At 42.2% G+C, this 21,748-nt stretch overlaps 2 protein-coding genes across 3 annotated transcripts in view; one reads left to right on the top strand and one right to left on the bottom strand.

Moving 5' to 3' along the window:
• The window catches only part of CACNA2D3 (calcium voltage-gated channel auxiliary subunit alpha2delta 3), a 1,103,218-nt gene that overhangs the window by 907,933 nt on the left and 173,537 nt on the right, over window positions 1–21,748 (top strand). The gene's annotated exons all lie outside the window — the stretch shown is intronic.
• Window positions 10,484–21,089, bottom strand: LRTM1 (leucine rich repeats and transmembrane domains 1). The gene is given in 4 exon segments (XM_072599037.1): window positions 10,484–11,263; window positions 18,358–18,954; window positions 20,789–20,840; window positions 20,843–21,089. Coding segments are annotated over 4 exon segments (1,224 nt in total). The 5' UTR covers window positions 20,981–21,089; the 3' UTR covers window positions 10,484–10,826.

Below are 21,748 nucleotides of genomic sequence, written 5' to 3'. Positions count from 1 at the left end.
CAGTAGGGTTTGAAGTCAGGTCTTCCAGCCTCCAAGGCCCTTTCTCTTCAGTACACCACATAAGCCTATTAGTAGCAAACCCAAAATAGAACCAAGGTGTTCCTTTATGTCCTCATCAAATAATTATCCAGTTTCCTTAGTTATAGAAGTGATATCCCAAAGGTTCTATGACCCTACATTACAGCCAATCCATGCCTGCCTATTATGGGTTATTCTTATCCATATCTTTGCATAAATTCACTACCCAATATGTTGGGAATTTCTCATGTTCTCTTGTTATCACATGGATACCAAAAGAATTCATGGGCTGCCATTGGCTCTCCCTTACACTGAGTCAAGGGCTAGTCTTTTATTTTTATCCCCATCACATACATTTCTGATGTCATCATTTATACTCCTGCTTAATTCCTTCAATATTAAATCCATGTGAAATAAGTATTTGAAAATAGGTAGAGAGAACTAATCACAGCAAAGAAAATAAACCACCTTTGGAATCAGAGAAGCTGAGTACAAATATTCCTTGGTCTCCTGATCTCATTCCTGATTGACTCTGACCTGCTCTGTTTCTGTCCCTATTGAGACAGCCTAGACTCATAGGTCCTGGAATTATTTCACAACCCTTATTGGGTTTGGTCTACAGCTCAGATCTCCTGAGCTCAGGAAATCCACCAACCTCAGTCTCCCCTGCAGCTGGGAGTACAGACAAGCTGGAGTCTCTCCCTCTGGCTTGATCTCCAATCTTCTGTACCCTCCACTCCTAAAATGTCATGTTCTTTTTGAGGCTTCTAATAGAGCAGTGCCTGACTGACATAGTCTTCGAAATACAGATAGGAAGAGATTGGACTGGACTTGAGAAGGTCTGGGTTCAAGACCTTGCAGCATGACCTTACATAAGGGCTCCTCTGGTACTCAGTTTCCTCTTCTTTTAAAGGAAGTTATTGGACTGGACAATCTCTTCATCATCCTCATCCTCATCATTGTCATCATTATTATCACGCATTTAGTAAGCACTGACTGTGTGCCAGGCACAGTGTTACATGCTAGGGGTACAAAGAAGAACAAGATCTCTTACATCTCTTCCAGTTCTGACATTCTCTTGAAATATACCTAATTCCTAGAGTCCATCCTGGGAGGCACCAGGGGCCTGTTGGCTTCAGGAATGTGGTTGGTGGCTGCTGTCTTGCTCCTGTTTTTTATAGCTGCCCAAGAGGACTTGTCACTCTCCTCTCTTTCCCTTGTCTCTGAACACTCACATAAAATAAAACAACCTTGACTTACACCTACCATCCCTATCACCTTGCTCATTGTGAAAGAATTTTCTGGTAACTAAGGCTTTTCTCATCCATTTATTCTCTCCTTGGGTCCTTAAATCTATCCTGTGAAGCATGTAGAACTTTTAGAGTCTGTCACCCACCTCATTAACTTCAAGGGTTTAGTGGGAGAGGCCAGTGGGATACAGTTTGTTACAGGCCCAAATACAGATTTTTAGAAAGGCAGAACTTTTGGAGTCAGAAGACCTGGGTTCAGATACTGTCATTTACAATCTAGAGCAAATTGTTTTCCTTTTTTGAGTCTCCGTTTCCTCTTCTGTAAAATTGGAAGTGGAACGGTTAGACTAGATGACCTCTGAGCTTTTATCTAGCTCTAAACCTGTGACCCCCTGAACATTTCACTGACTTCTTTGTCTCCCAATATGCACAAAAATTTCCTAATAACCCTCCATTCCTTACTGACCACTATGTGGTGCCTTATACATATGATCAAGGTGTTTCCTTCCAGAGCATCCCAGAGCCTGCCTAATCCAAGCCTCTGCTAAACAAGTATCCCTTTGACAGTGTGTAGAACAAGTGGTCCTCCTGCCTTTAGAATGGCCTGGACAGATGTGCCTCTGGAGATGGGGGATGCTCCGTTTGGAAGTCTTCAAGCACAGACTAGATAGTCACATGTCCTAATGGGAACTTGACCAGCTCCAGAGGCAGGCCATTCAATGCATCACATACTCTAGGTGTAATTGTCTCCTCCTCAAAATGACTTTGCATTTACTTTTCATATTTTGTGTATTGATTCATCAGTATGCCTGTTGTCTCTCCCACCCTCTTCCCCCTAGAATGTTAGGTCCATAAGAACAAGGACGTTGAATTTCTTTTTCTCAGTATCTCCAGTATTTAAGCAATTCCTGGCATAAAATAGGAGATGATTAAGTGCTTTTAATTTTTTTTCAGTAGAATTAGGAATGTTTTCATTAGATTGAACTGATTTTTGCCTTTCCAAAACTCACGACCATTTTTCCTAGATCTGTCCTCCTAGTTCTGTCCTCCAACGATAAACAGAATAAATCTTGTCGATCTTACCAGTGAGAGCCTTTCAGTGCTTGAAGACAGTTACATCTTCCATGATTTTTCTCTTCATGAGAAAAACGATCCCTAGCTCCTTCAATAATTTCTTCCGTGGTGTGATCTCATGGGAGTAACCCATCTCCTTAGCTTCCCCTCTGAATGTTTTCTAACTAATTGATTAGTTTTCTAAATATGGTGACTGTGGTACCCCAGGTAGATGAACTTCTTTTCAAATGATGCACAGTAGCACCACCTCTGCCTATAAACATGACCACTTTAGATGAAGGAATAGATGAGTTTGCGTCTCTTCCTTCAATGATCAGTGAAAATGAAAGTGGGAGATTTCAGACACCATGGGATCCAATGAAATCATTAATATGTCTAGGAGAGGTCACAATATAATGACGATGAGGATGAGGATGGTGGTCATTAAAAAGGTATCATTTATATAGCTCTTTATGGTTTCAAAACATTTTACAAATATTAATTCATTTTTCCCCACAGTAACCCTTGGAGATAGGCTATTATTATCCTTATTTTACAGTTGAGGAAATTGAGGCAGGCAGAGGTTAATTTACTTCCTCAGGATCACACAGTATCCGAGGCAGATCTGAACTCCCTTCTTCATAACTCCAGGTCCAACAGGAGAGAGCTGCAGAAGAGTAGATGATCTGAAAAGACCAGGATTCTGGTTCCAAACCTGTAATAGACTAGCAGCACAGAAAGTGACTTAGAGATATCTCATTTCCCCACTCTGTAAAATGAACCTGATGATGCTTGAATTTCCTATCCCTATGGAGTTGGGAGGATTGGATTTTATCAGCAAAAGTTGTTAGTACTTTCATTCTCCTATGAAACTTTCTTCTGTTTAAACACTGTTTTCCACTCTTATCTTATGATCTGGGAGTCAGAGAACCCGAGTTCAAATCCCAGATTGACCACTCTACTCTCCATGTGACCCTGACCTAGGCACGTCCCCATTTTAGACCGGGGTTTGCTTATCCATCAAAGGAAGGATTATAATAACTCTGCCTCCTCTAAATATTGAGTCTTCTGAATCTCTTTTCCAAGCGTCCTCTCTGCCTCCATGGTTAGTCAGGTTGGGTTGTTTATATTTGCCATGTTTCAGGGTTCTCGGGGAGGGGGGAAGGAACTGATCCAATAATTCACAATTCCCCCAAATATCTTTTGGTGACTTGACTCTTCCAAGCTGCTCTGAGATTTTTGGTTTCCTCTCCTCCTCTTCCTATCCTGCTCAGTGTTCCATTCCTGGAGAATTACCATGTCCCAGGCATTGCTGTTTTCTCCCCATTCCCATATGCTCCTTCTAAAGCACCAGCCAGGACCCTCCCTGTGTTTGGACTTTGACACCCAAACATTTGCCATTATTTGATCACAGTTTACCTCTAACCTGAAAAGACACAACAGAACAAGAAGGAAACCAGCCACATTCCCATGCCCTCTGTCTACAGACAAGTTCTTAGGTTTCAGGGAAAAGAAACCCCAAATGTCAACAATCAGCAACCTAGAGTTGGGATCTATTCTGAGACGCCTGGAAATCTAAGCTGGATATCTGGCAAAGCCAATTTTCTAAGAGCCAGGATTCCACCAGGCAACCAAAGATCATGGAGACATGGAATTAGGAGGGCTGCTTCCAGGGCCTGCCTCACCCATGCAGTGGCAATGGTACCTTGAGTAAGCAAATAAATTCTAAACCTCAGTTTCTTCACCTGTAAAAAAAAGGTGATAATATTGTCCACATCACAGGGTTATTGTGAATCCATCATGAAGGGGAAGCTTGGCACATTGGATTGGGTTTTAAATCACCTTGGACAGTAATTGTAGGATGAATCATTTTGGCATTCTGAATCTCTGAATCCTCTTTGAAAAGCTGAGATGATAAGACCTCTGGGTTTGACTTCTGGGTTTGCCTCTGATAATTCCTAGCCACCTGACTATGGAGGAGTCACTTAGCTTTGCCAAGTATCAGTTTCCTCCTCCATTCATTGGGATTACTAACCCTTATAGCACAGAGTTCTTGTGAGGTTTCCAATGAAATCGTGTGCATTCAGGACTTTACAAACTTTCAAGACTTACTCAAGTGCTACTTATCACTAAATGTTTAAAACTGGAAATGATAGATGAGTGGCTGCCAGGCATCAGTGGAAGGAGATTCCCATGATGGGGATTTCCTCGCTCCAATGAAATAACAGGTCTGTACCCAATTCCATCTAACACCCTCCCGCCCAATTAAAAACAACAACAAATAAATCAGCCTTTAAATGACATGGAAATGGGAGCAATAATTATTAGCAAAAAAAAAAAAAAAAAAAATCAACCCCCACTCTACTGACTCACGGCCACATACGTTTCTAATAATGTCTTATCTCATACAGTAAACTGGGAGGATTATTTAAATAAGAAACCATTTAAATGTATGTTGCAACTACGCAAAAATAAAATAAGCTAAAGTTATATGTGTGGAGAATTTTTGCCCCTATTTGTGCCTCTGGCATTTGAATATGTGGTTTCCCTGAAATACCAATAGAAGCTTCTAAACTGGCTAAAAATATATGTTCTCATTGTCAGTCAGGACGGTGATTTACTTAATCCTTGCTCTAGTTTATAAACCACTGTACAGTATAATCAGCATCGTGCTTGGTAAAGCCTTTGGAAAAGCCCTCACATGGTTTGGGGGAAAATAGAGTTTAGGGTTTTTTTCTTCTCTGTGTGTATATGTGTGTTTTAATTTGTTCTCCCACCCCACCCCTCCAGGTCCATGAGAAAGAGCTTGGAGCTGGGAGGTAGGGTGTGGCCTTTATCATGGCAAATATCCCGTTGACCCCGCTTAAGTAGGACATATATACATCTATATATACACACACACATGAAAAAAGATGAATTTTATATAAATGGCATTAGGTGAGGGCCTGTGTAGGATAAAGAAGACAATTGTGACATGTGTGTGTGTGTGTGTGTGTGTGTGTGTGTGTGTGTGTCCAGGTCCTGATGATGCCCAGTCTTAGAGAGTTGCAAAGGGCCTTAGGCAGCATTATGTCTGTACCCCCTCATTTGAAAGAAGAAGACACTGGAACTCACAAAGGAGAGCCCACTTGCCCAAGGTCTCATAGCTAATTAGTCATAAGGCTGCAGCATCCCGTAGAAGGTTACTTTCCCTGTAAGTGGGGAGCCAGGATTATTCATTTTTGTCACTGTAGTCCTCAAAAATAGGGAAGACCTTAGCACACAGTAGGTGTTTCATAAATGCTTATTGATTGGTTGACCAGACTGCAGGTCTTTGGCTGCCAAGTCAAAGGTCTTTCTACTACAGAGATAAAAGAACAAATCAATTCCTTGTCAAAGATAGATGAAGTAGGGGGCAGACAGTCCAAGGAACTAGTTTGTGAATATAGATCACATCATCCTAACACACCATGGATTATGAAATCTCTTTTGCTGAAATGTTTTCTATCTATCATAGTTACAGAATTGGTTGGTGTTTTTTTTTTTTTAACCAAATTGGAAACAATCCTTTCCTGACCTGTAACAGATAATTACCGATTTATAACAGCTGGTATGTAATTATGTTAATTCCAGCGATAGATAAGCTATGTAGAATGCAATTTAGCCCCTTCCTTTGATATCCAAGAGGAGGGTATCTGGTTTCTGGGGGTAAGTTGGACCATTTGGGGCAATGAGGTTTCATTTTCACAAGCTTTTAAGAGGAAATCCTGGCCTAAACTCACTCTCCGTTCTCAGAAGGATTTTGCACTCCCTCCTTTGCATTGAGGGAGAAAGCAACCAAGTGTCTTCTAGGATTTTCTCTGTTCAGACACCCAGCTGAAGGAGACAGATGCTTGCCACAGTGTTCAGGATAGTTTCGCAAATAAAAAACTATTCAGATGAACAGAGGAAGTGACTGTAAGTGGGAAGGGGGTGTAGAGTGGGGAATGTTTCTTTGGCATAAGCACCCATTACAATGTGGCTTGAGGTGGGTGACTTAAGAGGGAAAAAGGGAGAGGAAAGGAAAGGAAAGGGAAGGGAAGGGAAGGGAAGGGAAGGGAAGGGAAGGGAAGGAAAGGGAAGGGAAGGGAAGAGGGGGAAGGGAGTGTAAAGGAGGGGAGAAGGTTAAGAAGAAGGAAAAGAGACAAAAGGAAAAAGGAAAAAGGAAAAGAAAAAAGAAAAGGAAGTAAAGGAAAAGGAAACAAAGAAAAGGAAAGAAAGAAGGAATGAATAGGAGAAGAAGAGAGGAGAGGAGAAAGAAGGAGAGGAGAGGAGAAGGAGAAGAGAGGAGGGGAGGAGGAGGAGGAGGAAGAGAGAGGAGAGGCACACACACACACACACACACACACACACACACACACACAACATCCTCAAGACAACAAAGTTGGATTTGAGGGCAGGAATGTAATGTAGATGTAATTTTCCACCATGGAAAAGAGCCCTAGTTCAGGTCCTGTCTACTGGGGCAGAATCCCAATACTCTGTCTTAACTGATCCATATTTTTCCTTCTCTCAGTTTTTCTCCCAATAAGTCAACAGCAACCCCACTTTCTGAAGCAGTCAATCTTCAAGGTCAAGTTCCAAGATGGAAGGTCCTTTCTATAAGAGAGCTGGTAAATAAACTAATATACAATAAACAGCTGAAAATAATCATGGATGCTTTTGGAAATAACTTCTTGTGATCTACTAGTGACCAAGAAAAAAATGATGGACATTCTCCTTGAAGACTCTGCAGACATAGCTTTCCTTTTCCAGTGCCACATTTTTCAAATTGACCAGGGCTAAGTGACCAGAGCCCAACTCTACTCTGCAGAAATGGATGTGGATATTTTTATCTCAGGACACATCCCTATTGCCCAACTGTTCTTACTGCTTGCTGGGAAATACAAATGGAAGTAGAAGTGTATCTGTACAAATTTGTGAAAAGGTTCCATAACACCTGGGCTGTGAGTTAGAACACCTGATTACTTAAACATTTAGTAAATGTTTTCCCTAACAGAAATGAAAAGCTCCTTGAGTTCAGGGCCTTTTTTTGGGGGGGGGGTTGTTTGTTTCTGTTGTTGCTCTTTCTGTATGCCTAGTCTTCATTGTTTTTTCCCCCGTCCTCCCCTCCTTCCCTCCTCTCTTCCCCTTCCCTCCCTTTCCATCCCCTCCTTTCCCTTCCCCTCCTCTCCTCTCCTCAGGAGGAATATGGATATGGGAAGCATCCACAGAAGTGGAGGTTCCAAGGGTCTGATCAGATGAGGGCAAGTATTCCAGGCATGGGACATAGCCTATGCAAAGGTGTGGAGACAGGAAATGGGATGGATTGTACTAGGAATTACACAAGTAGGGCACTTTGGGTAGAAACTGGATTGCATAGGGGACAGAAATATGTGATCAGTCTGGAAAGCAAGCTGGAGTGAGTGAGACAGGGCTGTGTTTAAAGTCCATATCTGTCTTAGCCTGCCACACTTCCCTCAGAACTCCTGGAGTCACTATCCTCATTGAGATCTTTGGCTACTCAGAGAGACAGGGAGGCAAGCAGACACCTGTCCTCCTCTTATAGCCTTTGTTGCATCATCATCTGTGTACAGGGCAGAAACTCCAGATCTTATCCATTCTCTCCATACCCTGAACAGACTGGAGGCAGCAGAGTACATTCCCTGCTCCCTGGGATGTGCTCTTTCCCCCCCTCCCTGACAAGCAGACCAAGACATCCTGCATATATGCGAAATGTTTCAATCCTTTTCATGATGGTAGAATCAAAGGAATCCAAAGTACACACCGCCATTGACCCATTCTACATGTAAAGTGTCCACATTTCTCTTCTACCTAGGGGACTTGGAGTCAGGAGAACCTGTGTTCAAATCCTGCCTCTGTTCTCTAATACCTATATCATCCTGGACAAGCCACATCACCCACTTGAGCCTCAGTTTCTTTCAGCTCTGTAAAGGGACAAAGTGAGAGGAATCCTTCCATCTCTAAATCTACAGTCCCAACATCTTGTGATTTAAATATGTAAAAATGTAGGAATAATAGCTGTAACAGGTTATTGTTAGCCTCACCAAAGATGACATAGGGGAAGGCACCCTTAATGCTCCAGAGAAATGTTGGCAACTTTTATTGTCAAAGGATTGATCATGATAACAGGTGAATATTTCCCAGAGGTCAGGTGAGCAGCCATTCAGAGAGGACAGAAAGGCCCCACTTCAAGAGGAAACCTAATATGTGAAAAGCCAGGCTTGCGAAGCAGATAATAAATCTGGAGGCAATTATACCCCATTACAGCAGGATTCCATAAAGGCTTTCTTTAAATATCAAGCTCCCCCAGTGCACTGAAAATGATGATTCAATTTGCCCAAATTCAATTTGCATGGATCTTTTCCGGACCATGGCCATGCTAGAAGGCTACTCCAGGCAGCACACCTGGATTTCTTGATGCCTAGATGAAGGCTAGTTCGTTTCCTGGGACATGTCAATGGTCTCTAGGGTTCTCCATGGCCCCTCCTCTGCCAGAGTGTTGAAAAGCCTTTCTGGGTGGCAGGGGCCAGATGCTGCCTTCTACTGGGTCCCTCCAATGGGGTGGATGGGAGGTTGGGCTGCTGGGTGGCGGCTGTCTTTCATTAGTGGGTGCAAGGATTGTTCTGTGTGTGTTTATGTGTGGGTGTGGCGGAACAAGCCCAGGGACTCTGTGGGGATCCAGATACACAAAAGTCATTATCTCCTTCCCTACCCACCCTCAATGCATTCCTGCTGGGAGAGTTCAGAATGGAAGGTTTTAATCACCCCGTGAATCTGGCCTCTCTGAACTGGCTGGCCCAGAATGCTGGCTGTGTTTTCCTCGGTGTTTGTTTACACGCCATTTACCCGTGCATCAGATCACTTCCCCAAACTCTGGGCCCAGGGCCCATTATCCAAACAGGGAGCCCTCCTCTTCCTCTGTGGCCCAAAAAACCCCAAATGATTTTCTGATTTGGAACATTAAATATAATCTGACTCTTGTGGCAAGCAATGACATTCCCAACTCCCAGATGCTTCCATTAAATACATAACCCTAGCTGTATCTAAAAACCTATCACCATTCTGCCATGAATTTGAGTGGCAGAAGTATCCAACATCTGCTTGAATTACCATCCTCTAGAGTCTCCAGCCCCTTGAAGTTGACTTTCGCTCATTCATTCAATAAGCATTTATTAAGTGCCTACTTTGTTCCTGACGCATTCCTAGGTAAGAAGTTACAGACATAAGCAAAACAACTCCTACCCTGGAGGAACTCTTAATCTAGGCAAGAGAGGATAACGTGGAGATACACAGATGGTCTGTATAGACTTAATGTGAAATTGATGTAGTGTGAGTCTGGGTTGAGGGCACCTGTGGCTGAGAAGCTCAGGAAAAGCTTCATATAAAAGCTGATGTTTAAGCAGAACCTTCAAGGAAAGTAGGTATTCTGAGACATAGATGAGGAGGGAGTACTTTCCAAGCATGGTGGGGTAGTCAATGCAAAGGCTTGGAGGTAGGAGATGTAATCCCATGCCTGCCATTAGACCAAGGAAGCTTTGTTGTCTAGACTGTACTGTGTACAAGAACAAGTAATGTCTAAGAACTCTAGAAAGGCAGTCTGGAACTGGGGCTTATAACAAGAAACAGGTATTTGCACTGCCATTACAACTCTACCAGAACGTCTGTAGGTAAGGACATATTCATATGCTGTGAGGCAGCGTGGTATAATTTATAGAGTTTGAGGCCTGAAATGAAGATGAACTGAGTTCATACCCAGGCAATCTAATCGAGCCTTAGTTTCCTTATCTATGAAATGGGTAAAATCATTGCTACAATTACTGTCTCCCAGATTCTATGAGTCTGTCATGATATAGTATAGGTAAAGGACTTTATGAATGTCACTTGTTGTCATGACCTTCTTTATGAAAACCATGAGAGGAAACATGGAATCGTGAAGAAACAGACTTCTTTGTTGTAAGGAAGACCTGCCTATGAAACATAGGGTATCTGTGACCTCAGACAAGTCACTCAAGCTTTTGTTGCCTTTTTAAGCTCTTAAGAGCAAAATTCTCAGACAATTTGTCAATTTGCATTTGCTGAAGGAAGTTTCCTCACCAGGAATTTACTGTGCACATGAAATCATTGCGTCTGGACCAAAAAAAAAAAAAAAAAAAACAAAAAAAACATGAGTGGAACAGAATGAAATGAAGAAAGGGCAAAGGAATTTTTTTCCCTTCATTTTCTGTGACTTTGGCCTCATCTATGACAGGATAATTTTACCATTTTTGCAGGCATAGAGTATAAATAATGTCTTTATTTTGCCCATGGCATTTAAAAATTGAAACATGAATTGCTTAATAGGATTAAAAAAAAATACAGACTACTTTTTAATGAAAAAACAAAAAAATAACAATAAGAGTGGGCAGCTCCCCAGCTCTCCTCAGACACTTCTCTTCCCCCTCAAATGATGGCTCTGACTTGGGAGAAATCAGCCCCAAGAACAGTCTATGCCAGGGAAGTATTAAGCGACCCTTTTTTTATCCCAGCCCTCCTTGACTCATTGACCTGGCTCAAAGCTTCTCCATGGCCTTTAGCCATAATGGCTGCATAGGTGCAACCATAAATCGCAGCAGCCAGCATCATCAGACACACAACTCCACAGACAACTCCTGTGATAACCACTGTGGCGATGGCATGGCGGAGATTGACTGGCCGGGCCTTTGGTTTGAGTTCACAGTCTGATCGGCTTTTGTCTATGTGTTCTTGGGGATGGCTGGGCTGTGATGGATCTTGCTGGGCAGTCCCAGGAAGCTGAGTTTCAATAGGCTCCCCATTCCCAAGAAGAGGAAGGCACGCATTGTAGAGTTCATATGGAATTTTAAGGAGGTCTTTCCCTTTCCAGATGTCTGGAGATGAGCAGATAACTCCATCAGTCATTCCACCTTTAAAATCAAAGAATGAGCATAGTCAGTCTTGGAAATCACTCGTTCAGCAATCAATTATTATTATGAGACATCAGGCACTGTACGAGACCCTGAGGATACACAAAAAGGAAATGTCTTTTCCTTAAGTAGCTCACAGGAGATATCCACTTAAGCAGCAGGAAAACAAAATGCTTTTTATGGGGGAGGGGCAGGAGATGGATTGAACTGAGCCTCCTGAAGAAGGGGGTCCTTGAGTTCAGCTTTCAAAGAAGGTCCAGTTTCAAAAAAGTGGAGGTGAACAAGAGAGTGTTCCAGTCTCCAGGGTCAGCTCACTGAACTCAACTAGGGAGACAGGCAAAATCAAGTCAAAGTCAGATGGAATTTCTCAAATATTTTGGGTAGTATTGTTTATTCCAAGTGAAAGATATTTACTTCTTTCCTTTAGGATGTGAGTGTTTCTCAAGTGCCTGAATATGGAAAACATGAAACACTAAAGGAACAGTCCCTTCTCCCCAAGAATTCCTATTTACTGGTTCCAAACTTACCTTGACCTTAGTAATATTTAGGAACAAAATAACATGGACACAGACAAGAAAGATCAAGTGAATTTGCAAAAAAAAAAAAAATATAGTCTTATTGCCAAGGAAGCACCCCAATGTCTCAACATCACAAAATAGCATGTATGTACAAAATTTAATAGTACTAATAACTAATGTCTAGATAGCTCTTTAAAGTATACCAAGGACTTTGCATGCAGTATCCCATCTGATCTTCATTACCCCAGGAGACAGGCAGTTTTAAGACCCTCATTTTACAGATGAGGAATGTAAAATAGGCAGAAAGTTAGCAACTAACCCAGCATCAGACTTAGGAAGTGCGCATTTTGGAATTTGAACTTGGATCTTAAACACTCCAGCAGTGACACTAGCTGGTAAGTCTCCTCTCAGCATTGCTTATTGTTTGATATTATTTACTCATTAAAAAGCATTCTACGTGTCTGTCACTACTTTTGAAGAATTTCAAATGGAGAATGGAAAAAGGTGCCCCTTGTCACAGGAGCCTACTATCGTTTTAGTGCCAGATGTGGATTATTACTGTTATTATTCTGTCAAGAAGCACCAAATATTTTCTTTTTTTAATTTGAATTAATTTATTTTCAGTTTTCCACATTCACTTCCACAAAATTTTAGATTTCAAGTTTTCTCCCCATCTTCCCCCTCCCCTTACCCCAGTTCAGCATGTATTTTGATGACAATTTTCTCCAACCTGCCCTCCATTCTATCACCCCTTCCCCCACCCTTATCCCCTTCCCTTCTGTTTTCCTGTAGGGAAAGATAGATCTCTATACCCCATAGCCCATTGTATCTTATTTCCTAGTTTCATATAAAAATAATTTTTAAGATTCATCTTTAAAGCTTTGAGTTCCACATTCTTTTCCTTCTCTGGTCCCCACCCACCCTCACTGAGAAGGCAAACAATTTGATACAGGTTATACATGTGTAGTCATGCAAAATACTTCCATAACAGTCATTTTGTGAAAGACTAACTATATTTCCCCCATCCTGTCCCATCCTCCATTTATTCCATTTTGTCCTTTGACCTATCCCTCTACAAAAGTGTTTACTTTCAGATTATCCCCTCCCCCAATCTGCCATCCCTTCTATTGTCCCTCCTCTCTTATCCCCTTCCCTGTGCTTTCCTGTAGTGTAAGATAAACTTCCATACTCAATTGAGTGTGCATGTTATTCCCTCCTGAAGCCAAATCCAATGAAAATGAAGCTCACTTATTCCCTCTCACCTTTCCCTTTTTCCCTTCTATTTTAAAAACTCTGGAAACTATCACAGGTTCCAGAGCTTGCTCACATCCTGTCTCTGCAGTATGGCCCACTCTGGACTGTGTTCTGCTCCCAGCACAGCACAATAGACACTTTCTGTTGACCTTCAAGGCTGTCTTGGGCTGGAGACTTATTTTATTCTGCTATTCTGTGGATTCTGCAGCTCCAGAATTTGTTTAGAGTCGTTTTTACAGATATTTGGCTGGGCTTGAGGGGGAGAGTTCTAACTAGTCTCTGCTTCTACTTTACCATCTTGGCTCCAACTCCAGCCTATTCTGCTTTTTAAGGCATTCTCCTCCTCATTGGCTTTTTGGACCTCTTTTGCCATTTGGGTTAGTATAATTTTTAAGGTGTTCCTTTCTTCAGCAATTTTGGGTCCCTTTTAGCAAGCTGTTGACTTGTTTTTCATGATTTTTTTACATCACTCTCATTTTTCTTCCCAGTTTTTCCTCTACTTCTCTTACTTGATTCTCAAAATCCTTTTTAAGTTCTTCCATGACCTGAGATAAATTGCAATTTTTCTTGAAGGCTTTGGATAGAGGATTCTTGACTTTGTTTTCTTCTTCTGGTTGTATGTTTTGATCTTCTCCATCACCAGTGAGGTAAAAAAGATACCTTTTCAATGAGAAAGTAAGAATCTATAACCTGTTTCTTTTTTCCCTGTTTACTCATTTTCCCATCTGGTTACTTGACTTTTGAGCTCTTTGTTAAGTGGAGGTCTCCAGAAGCAGCCATGGCTTCAGCAGTGCCTCTGCCTCCCTGAGGCTGGGACTGGGCCTGGACCACCACACGCCCCTCATGGCCAGGTGATAAAGCGTTTACACTGACCTTTGAACCTATCTTTAGTGTTTGTGACTTTAGAAGTCTGCAATCCGTAGCAACCACCTGTGATTCAGTCTGCTAAGGACAGCTCCCACTCTGTCCTTGCTGGTGTGGCCTATACCTAACAGAACCTCTCTTTTCTAGAGTGATGGAAATAGCAGCTACTGATGCTCTGATGAGCTTCTTGGAGTGTCTTCTAATCATAGGTCTGTTTACTCTTTGGTGCTTATGAAGGGCTATTGAGCTCCACTCCCAGCCCTGTGTGATAGACGCTTCCTGTTGACCTTCCAGATTGTCTTGAGCCCTAAATCCTAAATCAGCACTCAGTGTACCTAGCAATAGGCTGCCACATCACTTTAAGGAAGGAACATGGATGTAAGGCACCACTCACCACATACAATGTAAAATTTTGTGATTCTATTAGTCCCCCTTTTCAGTATTTTGTTTATTTACCCTTCTGTTGTCCTCCCTTCCCCATCCTTTCCTCTTATTCCCCCTTGCCCCACCTTCTCTTTCCTCTTCCTGTGCTTTCTTACCCCTCCTGCTGCCTCTGGCCTAAGCTTCTCTTCTACTACACTTGCTCCTCTGCTCTCCTCCCCTCCTCTCCCTTCACCTCTCCTCCTTTCACCTCTCCTCCCTCCAACTCCTCTCCTTTAACCTCCCCCTTCCCTTTTCTCTTTTCCTCTCATTTTCCTCACTCTCCTCTACCTCCTCTTTCCTGGTCTTTTCTTTTTCTTTTCTCTTTCTATATCTTCATTTCCTTTTCTTTTTTCTCCTCTTTCACCTTCTTCCTCTCTCCTTCCCTCTCCTCCTTTCTTTTACTATTCTTTCTTCTCCCTTCCTTTCTGTCCTCTCCGCTCCCCCTTTCTTGCATGTCTGTGCCATTAAAGCAGGTGGTCCAGTCACCAGATGATCTTTATCTTTAGCACTGAGAATTGTAGTGGAAGCTTGTGCTAAGCCTGAAATGGAGGTTGACAGAGATTCCAACTCACACAGAGAGCTAAGTGGAACTCTGTGCTACCCCCAGATATTCACTAGACCCCCCCCCCCCCCCGCAAGGCCCCAGAAAGTGTGCTGAGAGTCTCAGGTTTAACACCAAAAGTCCAAAGTCTCCTTATTTTTCTAATGACATGAGAAACAAAGGCTATTTGTGAGCCCCAAGTTCCCTTGAAGGGAGAACATACAAGGATATTGTGTAATTGCCTGTAAATTTGAACAGTCGAGGGAGTATCTTGATATGAAGTCAGGAGAACAGAGCTTAGAATTTGGTTCTCGTCTTGCTTGAATTCCATTAGTCTGTGATGTGGATGTCTTAGTTCATCCCAGGTGCAGGGGCCAGTGGTACTTGTATTTGCCCTTTCCCGGGATTCCTGCTGCTCAGAATGAGTGAAGAGGCTCAGATCCCAGAGCCAGCCTGATGATTTTGGTTTGATATGGACATGAAGACTGGGAACCAGGTGCTCCACTTGAAACTTTATGTAGGTGACATGTAACTGAAGTGACCTGGAACAAGCAGGCAGGAATGGGAGGAGGCAGAGGGCATTCCATTTAACATGAGACAGTGAAAGGGAAAGAAGCACCTTCCACAATACTTTAAGCTTTCTATCATAATGAACTGGCAACTTTTGTGGACCAGAGGTAGCCTCAAGCACTAACAAATGAATGAAAAGGGCCTCATTGGCACACTCTAAATATGTCTTGGGACAGAGTCCAGTTACCCCACTTCGGTTACAGTTTTGAAATGGACTCAAAATTCTTTGAAATCTTCCTCCTTCTCTTTCAATCCCTCCCATAAGAGGATCATAGACTTAGAGCTAGGAGGGACTTTAGGAGTTTCCTAAGTTCTGTAGCTCAATTCCCTCATTTTACAGAGGAGAAAATTAGGGCAAGAGTGGACAAGTGAATTGGCCAAAATGAGAGAGGGAGCAAATGTTGAATAGGGATAGGAGTCCAGGCTATCTGATTCCAAATCTGGCGCTCCATCAAGTACACCTGCTCTTCCACCCAGCCCCAAATTCACATACTCTGTTTTCTACTATATTTGATACTCATTAGTAAGTGATACATTTTTACAACATCTCCCACCTACCTTCCATGATGTCCTAGAATATGCCTCCATACCTCCTACGCTCTTGGTAACCAAGTTTTTGACAATAAAGCAATTTCCCAGAATACATCATCTTCATTAAAAGAAATATCACTATGTGTTTGTCACACTTTACTCACATTAAGGGCTTTTGGGTGTGCTCACTTTAATATCATAGTATTTAGAGCTGAAAAGAATCTTCTAGAAGATCTAACACCCTCATTTTGCAGAAAAGGAAGTAAAATGACTTTCCCCAAACCATACAAGTAGCTAATAGCAGATTTAGGATGCATATTCAGGTCCTCTGACTTCAAACCCAGTGTTGTTTCCATGATGCTGCAGAACCTCTTATTCATTGAAATGAGACTTCATTAAATAACCTTTGTTCACACCTGTTAGACTGCTTCTCCTTAGAAACAACATCAACGTTAACGGCAACTGCAATCACACCTCACCAGAAAGCCCCTTTACCTCCTCATTCTTCTGGCATCAAAAAGCAAATCTGATACAAGCTTATCTCCTGGAGGTAGAGATCCTCTTCTAAATCCATAAACTTGGCAGCTCTCTGAGTCCCAACAGTCCATGTAGGCTTTCAGTGGCCTCCCAAAGCAATCACTTTCCCATGTTAAAACAAAAAGATGTCTGCCTATGTAAGTGCTAGGAGCTAGAGTTGCTATTCCATGAGTATAGGGAACTCCCAGGTGAGGATCTCTTTCCACCACTGTGGGCCAGTTTATAGTCTCAGAGGATTGTTCTGGGCACCTAGATGTTCAATGACTTCTCCAGCCAACATATGTGAGCAGGAAGACTTGAACTCAGCTTTTCTGACTTCAAGGGCAGCTATTTAGTAACCGTACCCCACTGCCTCTCATGTACATGGCTGGCTGTTTATCTGCCTGTCTTATATGAATGTACTAAATGAACATATAGAAGAATAGACTTGTAGATAGATGAAACTTTCGATCAAAGAGGGAAAGTATTTATTATTGAGCTATTGACGTATGACAAGCATTCACTTCATCCAAACTTCTTGGCTTTATACAAATGTAGAAACTTAACTCTGGGCTCAGAGAGATTAAACAACTTCACATAATCATCAAGTTGAACAGAAGGAAAACTCAGAGATCATCTTGTTTAAGCCATAACTCAAGACTCTTTTCTACAATATAGTTTCCTGAAAACTGGACAACCAGACTTTGCTTGACCACCTCAGTGGGTGGGAGCTCACTGCCATCAAAGGTAGCCCATGCCTCTTTTGGACAGTTCTAATGGTTCAGCAATGCCTCCTTCTTTCCTTCCTTCCTTCCTTCCTTCTTTCCTTCCTTCCTTCCTTCCTTCCTTCCTTCCTTCCTTCCTTCCTTCCTTCCTTCCTTCCTTCCTTCCTGCCTTCCTGCCTTCCTGCCTTCCTGCCTTCCTGCCTTCCTGCCTTCCTGCCTTCCTCTCATTCTCTCTGGTTTTCTTTTTCTCTCTCTTTGATTCTTTACTACCTTGTTTCTTTCTTTCTCTTTCCATTCCTTTTTCTCTTTCCCTCTTTTTTCCTCTATAATTTTCTTTCTTCACCTTCCTTCTTTCTCTCTTTCACCTCTCCTCTCTCCTCTCCTCTTTCTCCTCTTTTTTCTTGTTTTTTTTCTCCTAATTCTTTTGGCAGTAAAGACACTATAGCTGTATTTCTAACAAGGCAGGGAAACCTCTTGTCCCAACTAAATCAGTAACTCTTCTGCAAGTTGCAGTTGACTGGGGGCACAGAAGACTTTCACCGGGTCACAAAGAGAGTTGGTGTCAGGGGCAAGATGTGACATCTTTCTGAGTCAGTCTGCCCTTTTGCACCTGTCCCATGATGTTTCTCTCTCTGGTTAAAAAATGTGGACATGGGTTCTTTTGAAAATGTAAGAAAAATTCTTACTTTTGAGCACTAAGGACACAATAAAGAAGGAAACACACCACACCACACACACACACACACACACACACACACACACACACACACACACACAGAAAATACACTGAGTCTCCTTTCCACACAAGCGTGTCTGAATAGGTATATGTGTTGATACACATATGGACATAAAGAATATGTATACATGTGTCCATGTTTGTGGTAATAGAGAACATTAGCTCCATTCCTTCTCCTTCTGTGATTCTGGGAAAGACTCTTCAATAAAACCCATTTGCCAATAGATGTAAGAACACATTTCCGTTTCACAGAGGCCTCCTGTCCTCTCCTGCCTGTACCTGTAATGTCATCAGCCCAGGCACACAGATTAGCTCTGAGCTGCCCACCCTCAAAGCACTTTCTAAAGTTCAGAGCAAACATGCCTATTTCCAGCATGCTTGAGGACAGATGGCATTTTAGTACGCAAGTTACTGACCTTTGTATACAAAGCTTTCCAGCCACAGTTTAAGATCCAGCAGGTGACAATTGCATTTCCAGAGGTTGTCCTTGAAGAATAAAGCTCTCAGTCTGGGGAGGGATGCTAGGTGAGCCCTGTGGACCTGCTGTAATTGGTTGCTCTGTATGGCCAGTCGAGTTAGGTGGCTCAGGGTCTCCCCCTTAAACTTAGGCAGCTCCTGTATGTTGTTAAAGGACAAATCCAGCTCCTGCAATTGGGGCAGGGATTGGAAAACTTTGCTTTCCAGGGAATGAAGAGAGTTCTGGGTTAGGTTTAAAACTTGTAATTGTGCAAGGCCCAAGAATGCACCGGGAGCAAGCGTGAGAAGGGCATTGTGGGAGAGATCTAAGGTTCGGAGCAAAGGTGTCCTGCTGAAGGCAGAAGTAGGGATGTCTCCAATGTGGTTATGCTGGAGATGTAGGATCTGGGTCCGAGGAGGCAATTCCAAGGGGATTTCCCTCAAACCTTGCCTGCTGCAGTCAACAGATTTTGTAGGTAAGTGACAAAGACACTTTTCTGGACAGCTGCTGACCCTGGACAGTAGCAGTAACACACTGGAGAACCAAAGCAAGTCACCTGCTTCAAAAGGAAGAAGATCACATTAGAGAGTGGGTTTCAAGATGAAGACTATGGAAATCTGCCTTCTCCACTTGGCAAGAAATCGCTAATATAACACAGGATCGAAGAACATCTCCCAGGAAGTACAATGCAGATGAAGCTATGTACCCTTGTTGGGGGGACCCAGAGGAGAATTTAGAGAGGAGCCACAGTTACAAACTTGAAGCTAAAGATGCATCTTTGTTTGGTTTTGCTTTTCGCTTGCTGGGTATTTAGATGTTTGAAGTCCCTAGAGCATCACACTGAAAGTGGAAGGCATTCATTTTCTTTTTTTTTCTTTTCTTTTTTTAGTTTGAGGCTGTTATCTTCCATTAGAAGTCACTTAACCAAACCTCAAAGCTGATCCCTTTAAACTTTGTTTTTCTCTTAAAGTTTTTACTGATACATTTTGTTTTTCTATCATAATCATTTCCAAATACACCCACACTCCAGCCCCAGAATCTAGTGAACCTTTCTTTATAACCAAGGTAAAATGGGTGAGCAAATGGACCCAGTGTTCACATCTGACTGCATATGCCATATTGTCAATGTATAGCACCTCTCCTCTCCAAAAAGAAAAAAAAATAGAATGCAATTTTTTAATCTCTGTTTACAACTATGATTGGTCATTATATTGCATTCCTTTTCATTCTTGTCAAAGCTTCAGTTTTCTAAAGGGATACCTACATTCAATTCACAGCCTTGAAATGGAGAGCTTGGCTGCAAAGCTCAATCTATTTTTCACGAAAGCCCTGAATTTTATTTTGTAGAACTGTCTGAGATCAGAGGAATTGGAGATGAATTCAGTTTTCTGAAAAGAACTCTTCAAAGGCTTCATTCCCTTTGTAGGATGATTAAAAATATTTCCATTTCCAGCTATTGGTCCATTCTTACACTCGTCTTTCCCAAGGCCCCGAGTTTCTAACAAATGGCAAATGGTGACACTGAACTCCTGTTCTCTGGGGATTCACCAGCCAGTATTGCTGCGTTGAAAGCTTAAACATATTATCTGCTTGCAAGCAAAGCTCTTGACAATGTTTCCTTTGCCTTTGACTCAGAGAATAATACCATGTTTCTATTAAATACACTTAAGGCTATTTCTTTTTCTTTTTTTTAAATAATCCTGTCTAATGTGCACAGAGTGAGATAATGAAGACGTAGAACAATTCCTGGCAGGAAGATCCCACTTGATATATTTTGGTTGAATGGTCTTTGAACATTCGCCACTCCCATGCCACCCCACCCCACTCCAAAACATTCACCTCAAGTTGTTTCTAGGATTCTGTAAATAAGCTAAGTGACCTGTTTCTAAGACAAAGATCTCTCCGTCAATCTCTATTTTAAGAGACTTGGAAATTACAGGGCGCCCTGAGTGTTGACTGTGGAGCTCAAACATTAATTTGCAACAGGAAATCAGACCTTAAACTAGAGAATGTGCTTTCAACAGAGCACACTAATCTATTAATGAAAGGCTTGCCTTTCTGTGATTATGTTCAGTTTAGACATCTCTTCCTAACTCTTATCCTGAAGAAAAAACAACACAGCACATGAGAACACCACCTCTTAGCTCTCCATTTAAAAAAAGAAAAAAATGGCCCATGACAGACCAATTAAACATCTCTGGTTTGAACTATTCTTTTTTTCCTTCCCAGTACTCTGAGGTAAACAGATATTCTGCCTTTGCTTGAGTACAATGAACAGAAAGACCTCTTTAAAAGATGGTTCTTCCAAGTAGCTCCCCACTTTACAAAGACAGCCAGGTTATCCACAAGGTATAGGAAAGTTACCAAGAGATGATGAATTAAGATCTCACCTGTCATGGCTGGTCCTTGGAAGTTTGCCTTGTGATATTTCATGTAATTTAATCAATGAAAAAGGAATAAGCCAACGTCATATCAGAAAGCTTCCTCTTTTTTTCTCTCTTTTTTTTCCTTCTCTTAATCCACCTTTGCTTGGCTTTGCTTACTCTTAGAGGGAGGCATGATGGTAGCTTCCTGAAAACCATTCAGTGAAACAGATCTTCCCAGGATCTCCATCTGACCTTTGGTGGGAGATCTTCTTATCGTGCCCTTTTCTCTCTCTCTCTGTCTCTCTGTTTCAATTGTCTGGCTCACTGAGAGCTCTCCCCTGACTCTCTCATTCACTCAACAGGGCACATATAAAGAGTGTCTGTCAAACCTCGGGGAACAGCTGTAGCATTCAAGCCACGACCTGACAGCCTGGGCTTTTTGATTATTTAATCTGCTTGAAGTCCAAGGCACCAAAATAAAACCACCTTCCTAATCCTGCCTGGTTTCTACATTCTGTTGACTTTTTCACCCCCGTAGGTCAAAACATGGGATGCCTATGTAGAAGGCCAGAATCAGAGGCAGCAGTGTGTGTAATATTAGGACAACTAGACCTAGCCAGCAATGACCCAGCTTTACTGGGGTATTCGCTTGCTCATAGAAGGATCATTTGTGACGCATTCCTGGTGATTAGCTGGGCTGCTAGGTCCTGCAACCCCAGCACTGAAATGACAATCTGTTCTCCTGAGATACCCCAGCAAGCCTTCATACCCACCTCTGCCTTCGATCCCCTCCCCCCGCCCAGCAAAGATTTTCTTTTCCAGTTGAACTGACCTTTCTGGGTGTGTTACTTATAACTGTTTCTCCATCTTTCTAATTTTCATGATGCTGAGTGCTCAGCTTTCACTCATAAAATAGTTAAGGTACCCAGGGCCAGCATCAGAAACCAGTGACCTGTGTCTGTTCCCTAATTAAAATGACAAGGA

The sequence above is a fragment of the Notamacropus eugenii genome, chromosome 3 (assembly GCF_028372415.1).
Source record: "Notamacropus eugenii isolate mMacEug1 chromosome 3, mMacEug1.pri_v2, whole genome shotgun sequence".
In the NCBI taxonomy this organism is placed as follows: Eukaryota; Metazoa; Chordata; class Mammalia; order Diprotodontia; family Macropodidae; genus Notamacropus; species Notamacropus eugenii.
This window is presented reverse-complemented; position numbering and strand designations above follow the sequence as displayed.